An 8,585-nucleotide genomic window follows, 5' to 3' on the forward strand; every position below is an offset into this window, starting at 1 on the left:
GCTAGTATATATCATCTTATGTGAGTATACTTTATGTATGGACGTAAAGTTCACAGACATATTCATATATCCTACTTTAAATGATATTTTGGAGACAATATATATATGCATTTGTGTGTATCTATACATCTATCTATTTATATGTACACATGCATTGCTTGCGTTTCTCATCTAATATTTAGTATTTTATTGTAGGTTTATTTCAATTACCAAACATGTTGTAATAGTTTTGGATTTAGTTAACAATAATAACCTAACCCTGCCCTGAATATGAATGTTTTGACAGTTAAGAAATGGCACAATAATGTGCATAATAAAGTATGTGGAGAGAAAAGGCTCACCTTCAACTTGCCCTTGTTAAAGGCACACACAGAGACCTGGTAACCAGCGTGACCAACATCCACGAACACCACAATCCTGGGCTTCTCCTCAGGAGCAGGCAGGTCCTGTTTGTAGATCCCATACGCCAGCGCAACTACAATTACAGTAAACACGTGAACACATTAAACTCTTCAAACTAAAGGTAGACGTAGAGTCATATGGAAACAGTTTTATTTGCTTGTATTTTTAATGTTTTGGGGGCCCAACGCTGTACAATCCATATCGGTTTGTTGGAAAAGGAAAAGCTCAAATATTCAGCACATCTTTCTCTTTGTGTTCCATACAACTAACAGAGGTCTGGCATGACATGAAAGTGAGAATATGACATGACAGGTCTGGCATAAACAGTGACAGAAGTTTCAATTTTGGGTGAAGTAAATCCATCTAAAGTATTTTACCTGCTGTAGTGTCATTCATGAGTCTGAGGCAGTTCAGGCCTGCGATCTGTGCAGCATCCATGACTGATCTTCTCTCGGCATCAGTAAAGAAGCTGGGAACCTATGCAAGAGCATGAGAACACCAAAAAAAACAATAACTACTCACATTCATTACACAGTAACTACAACAGCTAAACGCTAACGACATGAATAATAATGCAATATTCTAAAAATAACATCAGTGATGTTACTGGGACTAACGCTAGAGAAGAACAAACAGCAAGAGTCAAAAAAGGAAGAAATGCTCAACTCAAAATCAAATTAAAAAAATGCTGATGTGAGGTGAAGGTAGTGACATTTGTCATAAATTAAGTCAAATGTATTCAAAGCACCTTTATATATAATCATAATGTTATTATATTTAGTATCTTAATATCTTCACACCTTGTAGTCGCATTTAGCAGATTAAAGTTACAAGCAACCAAGCATTGAGATTTGCTAGTATATATCATCTTATGTGAGTATACTTTATGTATGGACGTAAAGTTCACAGACATATTCATATATCCTACTTTAAATGATATTTTTGAGACAATATATATATGCATTTGTGTGTATCTATACATCTATCTATTTATATGTACAAAAAAAACTGCATGTTTGTAAGAAACAAATCCATCATTTAGGCGTTTTAACTTCAAAACGTTGCGCCAAAAGTCCAGAATCCATAAAAACGCTTTATCCAGTGAAAACGTCAAATACAGTCCGGCTAAAATACTGAATACTAGCAAGAAGTGTCCTTTAGGAAATATAACAGTCACGGAGAAGCGCGGTCGAGCTTGTTATTCCCAAAAGTCGTGTTTAACGCGATTTCATAGTTCTCGGTTGTCCATTGACTAAAGTCGAGGCTGCAGACCGGCTGAGGGACTCTGCTCACGCTCCGCTGGAGTTCACGCTGGAGTCAACGGTTTTATCGCGAGAGTTCGGGAGTTCTAGATGGCTCTGGAGCTTTCCGTGAATGACGGAGCCATGACGACCAGTGTTTTTTTTTTATTTATTTTTTTTATATATATATATTTTATTATTAAACATAGAATACAAGAACTCATAGAGGTGACAGCATAGAATAAAATCAAATACAATAATGTATATGTAAGGCAAAAAAAAAAAAAAAACATTCCGAAGATATTTTCGGGGCACGACACTTTTTAAGTAATCTCAGTGAGGAGCAGAATAGTTTAAATTCGTTCATGAAATGAACAAAGCAGGGGATGACGACCAGTGTTGCAGACTAATTTTCAGAGAAATGACGTTGTGACGTCATTGCGTGATCACGACGCAAGATTGTGACGTCATCAAATCTCAGCCAAAAAATATATTTCATGCGTGTTAGTTTAGATTTGTTTGTAAAATAATATGCATGATATCGTACTAAAATATAAATAACTGTTTATTTGAATTATTGAAAACGTATTCAATGTAAGTTTTTTTTAGTAGCTAGTGAACTAGTAATTCTACACATTCTCAACTAATATGCTTTAAGCAGTGCATTAGTAGTTAGTTAGTGTGCTACACTCTAAGAACAGTCTGTAAAAATAAGGCACAGTCTACTGTGTTAATATGAAATCATTTTCCGTAGTGGTTTTTTACCTGCATTTTAAATGACGCATTGTGTTTTCGGGTTAATGGATGATGTCCTGAAAGATTTTCCATTTTTCTTAGTGTACGAACTGATCAACAATCGCAGGTACAAGCTACTAACCAAGTGTATCATAAATGAACACATATTAAATTATCAAAATATTCAATTATTATTATGTAAATGTATATACAGTTTCAAATATATAATTTGCAGATGATAATAAAATTGTACGACTATAATTACGAAATAATAACACAATAATTAGCCTATAACACACGACACAATAACCATTTGTTCTGACTTTCTGAATTTTTTATGTAAAAAAAAATAAAATAATAATAATTCTGTGTATGAAAACCACAGCTATAGTGAAAAAGAGGCGTTTGTGTAACTTCATAGATACGGAATAAAAACACATGAAGACTCTCCGAAGCTTCAGACGGCACACCGGAACCGGAAGTCAGACTCGCACGATCGCATTCAAAATGGCGACTCCCATGCATAGGTTGATCGCTCGAAGACAAGCGTGAGTTCTTTTTCACAACATTCGAGTTTGGAGTGGAGTTTAACATTACATTTATATTGTATTCATTGTGTTAATTATCCCTGTAGTCTACTTTGTTTTAATACGAAGTTTCAGGTCGTTTAGTTCGAGCAAAACTCTCGCAAACGCTATCGGTTGTGTTGATCTTCTTCTTCTTCTTCTTCTGGCGAGTTACAGGGAGGCAAACAAACAACATGTTCGCTGTCAGAAATGTCTGGAGTATGGACACTGGTCCTATGAGTGCAGTGGGAAAAGAAAGTACCTTTATAGACCTTCCAGGACAGCCGAGTTGAAAAAGAGACTGAAAGACAAGGAGAACAATCCTTCAGATGATCTGGGGTGAGAAACACATTCACACACATGAGCAGCAATACTGAATGTGCGAGTCGCTAATGTATAAGTCAAGACCCTTCGATGATAACTATATATATATATAGCTTATATATTGCCAATATTTCAACTTGAGTAATCTCGTGCAGTTCTAATAGTGTCGTTTTTGTTGCGTTTTAATTACGCTCTTTACAGCGACCTCTAAAGGCGAAAGCGCAGAATGCAGAAGTGTACACTGCATTATTATCAGGGTTGCCAGGTTTTCACAAGAAAACCCGCCCAATTGCTACTCAAAAGTAGCCCAATGGCGTTTCGAGGGGGTCCTCAGTTAAAAAGTGCGTTTCAGAGGGAGAATACACGTTTTTTTGTCCATTTCCCCTTCTAAAATTCGCATTCCTGGGTATAAATATCATATTATTGGAGTCGCTTCAACCGGCGGACATGAAAAATAACCCGCGGCGACAGTGTTAAAGGGGTGGTTGATTGCGATTTCACTTTTTTAACGTTAGTTAGTGTGTAATGATGCTGTTTGAGCATAAACCGGAGCACGTGCCGCTGAGCTGAGGGGCGGAACGTTAGACGCACACTAGAGGCGGTTTAGCCAATCACAACACACTGGGCCAGCTAACCAATCAGAGCCCATCGTGTATTTCTGAGGGAGGGGCTTCATAAAAGCAGGAAATGATCAGAGCGTTCAGAGGAGAAGGGACAGAGCAGTGTGGATTAAAAAAAAAAAAGAATGGGTTTTTTAAAAAACAAAGCATTAACACATGTTAGACTGCACCCCTTAAACACAATCAAGCCTAGAAAAAAACCCAGTCAACCGCCCCTTTAAAGTAGCCCAATTCCGCGGGAAAACGGCGGACTTGGCAACACTGATTATTATCCACCTTTTTCCTACGCACCATGACGCTTTGCGCAAATTATGGGAGTAACTTCTGTTTACACTGTAAACAATCAGCAAAAGGTTCGCTCTATGACTGCAATAATAAGCACTTTCAAAAACTGGGTACAATGAGGTGACATTATTTTACTCACCCTGCAACCATCGTTCATTAAAAGGAAATTTAAACGTGTAAAAGCATTAATAAATCACTTTCAACATACCATGAATAACTCCTAAAGATCCTCCTATCCGCAACAATATTACGGAACAACATTTTAGTACTGGATGTCTTCATTTTGTAACAATTACATTTTACAGCATCCGTGTGAAAACAAACCTGGAAAGAGACATGAGGATTCAGGGAGAAAAATTAAAGATTCTTAGTGCATTCCAGGGAATTGTTCATGGCTTATATCGTAAATTAAATCAAGAGAGCAGACCACAAATGCACAGTATAATATACGCTTATAATATAAGCTTTTTCCATAAAATCTGTGGCTGTCTGGATGTAGCAGAAAACATCTGGCTTTTTCGTCTGTCACTGGCTGTAATTCTGGCCATGAAATCAGGATTAGGCATAAAGGAATGATTCAGATGTGTGAAGATGAGCAGAGAATTAAAGCTATAGGCCCAGATGCAGACAGCAATCATGTCAAGGACAGTACAAGACAATGCAAAAATGCTACAAAATGCATCATAGTTTGTGAGAAAGTGTGACATGCTTGAGGAAAACATGCACTAGTTTTGGAATCAGCACCACAAATTAGTAGCAGTCTAGTATTGGATTTGATTCACGTTATTAGTCATGTTAAACACCTGAAAGCCTCAGTCACATTTAAACTGTACTTTCTTGACACTTTTTTTTAGAGCTGGAATAATACCACGCAGTGAGAAAAAAACTAAGAAAAAAAGGTGAGTCACTGTCTCTTTGGGAACGCCAGTGTTATCTGTATAACTATGTTATGATTGATGCATAGTATGCACTTTTACAAAGTGAGATTTCAGAATTTTATATCTCTATAATTACTTTGAGGGAACCAATAAACTAATGTTTTTGCTGCATGCCAGGTCTGGTGTGAATTTAATTGAATTGCTCTTGTAGGTTGCTTTTTAAAAGCGTTTTGAACAACTATAAAGTTTATAGTATATTAGTATACTTATGTCCAAAACAATAAATGAGTCAGATTCTTTGATCATACTCCATTCATCTTTTATTTATTTTTTGACAAACTTGGCAACACTGATTATTATCCACCTTTTTCCTACGCACCATGACGCTTTGCGCAAATTATGGGAGTAACTTCTGTTTACACTGTAAACAATCAGCAAAAGGTTCGCTCTATGACTGCAATAATAAGCACTTTCAAAAACTGGGTACAATGAGGTGACATTATTTTACTCACCCTGCAACCATCGTTCATTAAAAGGAAATTTAAACGTGTAAAAGCATTAATAAATCACTTTCAACATACCATGAATAACTCCTAAAGATCCTCCTATCCGCAACAATATTACGGAACAACATTTTAGTACTGTATGTCTTCATTTTGTAACAATTACATTTTACAGCATCCGTGTGAAAACAAACCTGGAAAGAGACATGAGGATTCAGGGAGAAAAATTAAAGATTCTTAGTGCATTCCAGGGAATTGTTCATGGCTTATATCGTAAATTAAATCAAGAGAGCAGACCACAAATGCACAGTATAATATACGCTTATAATATAAGCTTTTTCCATAAAATCTGTGGCTGTCTGGATGTAGCAGAAAACATCTGGCTTTTTCGTCTGTCACTGGCTGTAATTCTGGCCATGAAATCAGGATTAGGCATAAAGGAATGATTCAGATGTGTGAAGATGAGCAGAGAATTAAAGCTATAGGCCCAGATGCAGACAGCAATCATGTCAAGGACAGTACAAGACAATGCAAAAATGCTACAAAATGCATCATAGTTTGTGAGAAAGTGTGACATGCTTGAGGAAAACATGCACTAGTTTTGGAATCAGCACCACAAATTAGTAGCAGTCTAGTATTGGATTTGATTCACGTTATTAGTCATGTTAAACACCTGAAAGCCTCAGTCACATTTAAACTGTACTTTCTTGACACTTTTTTTTAGAGCTGGAATAATACCACGCAGTGAGAAAAAAACTAAGAAAAAAAGGTGAGTCACTGTCTCTTTGGGAACGCCAGTGTTATCTGTATAACTATGTTATGATTGATGCATAGTATGCACTTTTACAAAGTGAGATTTCAGAATTTTATATCTCTATAATTACTTTGAGGGAACCAATAAACTAATGTTTTTGCTGCATGCCAGGTCTGGTGTGAATTTAATTGAATTGCTCTTGTAGGTTGCTTTTTAAAAGCGTTTTGAACAACTATAAAGTTTATAGTATATTAGTATACTTATGTCCAAAACAATAAATGAGTCAGATTCTTTGATCATACTCCATTCATCTTTTATTTATTTTTTGACAATTTCAAAATGATTTCAAAGTTTAAGCCCTATGCTTCAGAAGTATAATTACAAAAATCAAAGAAATGTTTAGCAGCATAATAATTTGAACTAATGTTAGGGTTGTAAAGGGGTTGGAACATTTCCGGAAACTTTCCAAAAATCCCTGGAATATTCCAAAAAAGTCCTGGAAAGTTTCCAAAAGGTCTGGAATATTTCCGAAATTTACTGTAAATGTTCCACCTTTTTGCAGCCCTAGTTAGAGTTGGGTTTCATGTCTGATTTTTTTTTTTTTTATTATTATCAATTGTTATAATTGATTACTTATACCATAATAATCACATCATTCAATCAGTATGTTTATTAATAATTAATAGCACTTTTCCATTACACCTCTGGCCTGCAAAACAGTTATGTATCGGATATATTATAGCTCAGAAGTGAAAAATGTGAGATTTCAGTGTTTTGTTTTTGTTCACACTGCCGACTTCACAACTGATCTGTGCCACATGTGAGGAACAAACACAGATTTGGGCCGCTGTGGTGTAAAGTAGCACTTCTAGCACATGCTGTTCTCTTTTAGGTCCTCCTCCAGTTCCAGCAGCGGCAGTAGTGATTCGTCCAGCTCTTCCAATGACTCTTCCTCGGACAGCAGCGGTTCCTCGAGCTCCTCATCCTCGTCTGAAGACAGTAGCAGTGACAGCGATGACAGCTCCAGCCCTTCCTCCTCCTCCTCGTCTTCCTCCAGTTCCGACTCTGATTCCGATTCCGCAAGCAGTTCTGACGAAGGCCCTCCAAAGAAGAGAAAAAAGAAGAAATGAGGGTCCAATTAATCGGCGTCAAATACAGAACTCGTGTCATATACATTGACAGTACTAAGAACACTGCTATTGAATAAGTGAGAGTAGGGTGGGAAGTCGTGTTAAGAAATTGAGAGATATATATATGTATATTGTCATCATTTTTTGTAGAATGTGAAAATCAAACACATCCACTATTACATTTGCTACTTTGTTTTCTCTCCTTGGCAGAGTGTAGTGTCTCAAGCAAAAAAGTTCAAATACTGCAATGATTTATTCATTCATTCAGTTGCTTTCTTTTGCATCTTTTTGACCATAAATGCATTTTTTTTTTTAAAGAATGACCATTATGTAGGAATTGTGACAGACGTAGAGGCTGAGGTGTGTTAACATGGTCTTCGTTTTAAGATGGTCTCATGAAATAAACTGATTTCTTACAGAAAGAAATGCACCTGTTGCAGGATATGATGTAAATGCGAAATTAGCAATATTAAATAATCTCTTGAAAATGCAGCACGTCTCATAAAAAAGTCAGAAAATGTTTAATTTGCACGTTCCTTAATAAATCTCACAGCACTGCAGACTTAATAGTTAGACATAGCTCGATAAAAATGCATTAACAGATATTTAGTCTGCTACACGAATATAATAATTTTTATTAAAATTAGGGCTGTCAAATCCAAAATAAGTTTTTTGTTTACATGATATATGTGTGTGTGTGGTGTATATTTATATGCATGTATATATTTAAGTAATACATGTAATATATATATATATACATGTGTATTTATCTATACATATAAATATACACAGTACACATATCATGTAAACAAAGACTTATTGACAGCCCTAAAAAACATTAAGAATATACATGTTTATACCGTAGTCCAACGAATTAGTTATTAGATTATTTGGATAAATAAATCTGTGATTTATTCAATTATTTTAAAAAAAGTTCAATTTTGGAGTAGCAATGAGCAACAATTAAAAGTAAACGCCTTTAGATAAAAAAAATAGGCATTTAAGACACATAATAGAAACTGAAATCGTACAAATAATAATCTGAGGTGTCTTGAGACTGGCCGCAAATGTTGTCTAGGTAGTCTGCACAAATGTTGTCTATGTAGTCTGCACAAAGGCAGTCTGCACAAATGTTGTCTAGGTAGTC

General features: G+C 35.8%; 1 protein-coding gene across 1 annotated transcript; it reads left to right on the forward strand.

The window, feature by feature from the left end:
- Positions 1-2,852: 2,852 nt before the first annotated feature.
- On the forward strand, positions 2,853-7,864 carry LOC107603240 (zinc finger CCHC domain-containing protein 10-like). The gene is made up of 4 exons (XM_016295983.1): positions 2,853-2,926; positions 3,122-3,283; positions 5,028-5,072; positions 7,201-7,864. The coding sequence occupies exons 1-4, from the start codon at positions 2,886-2,888 to the stop codon at positions 7,436-7,438; spliced, it is 486 nt and encodes a 161-aa protein (XP_016151469.1). The 5' UTR covers positions 2,853-2,885; the 3' UTR covers positions 7,439-7,864.
- The last annotated feature ends 721 nt before the right edge of the window (positions 7,865-8,585 follow it).

The sequence above is a fragment of the Sinocyclocheilus grahami genome, unplaced genomic scaffold (genome assembly GCF_001515645.1).
Source record: "Sinocyclocheilus grahami isolate Dianchi unplaced genomic scaffold, SAMN03320097.WGS_v1.1 scaffold343.1, whole genome shotgun sequence".
NCBI classification, from domain to species: domain Eukaryota; kingdom Metazoa; phylum Chordata; class Actinopteri; order Cypriniformes; family Cyprinidae; genus Sinocyclocheilus; species Sinocyclocheilus grahami.

Coding starts and splice junctions, on each gene's coding strand:
- LOC107603240 (XM_016295983.1), top strand. CDS start 2,886: ATGGCGACTCCCATGCATAGGTTGATCGCTCGAAGACAAGC. Junction 2,927..3,121: donor TTGATCGCTCGAAGACAAGC/GTGAGTTCTTTT, acceptor GGCGAGTTACAG/GGAGGCAAACAAACAACATG. Junction 3,284..5,027: donor AATCCTTCAGATGATCTGGG/GTGAGAAACACA, acceptor ACTTTTTTTTAG/AGCTGGAATAATACCACGCA.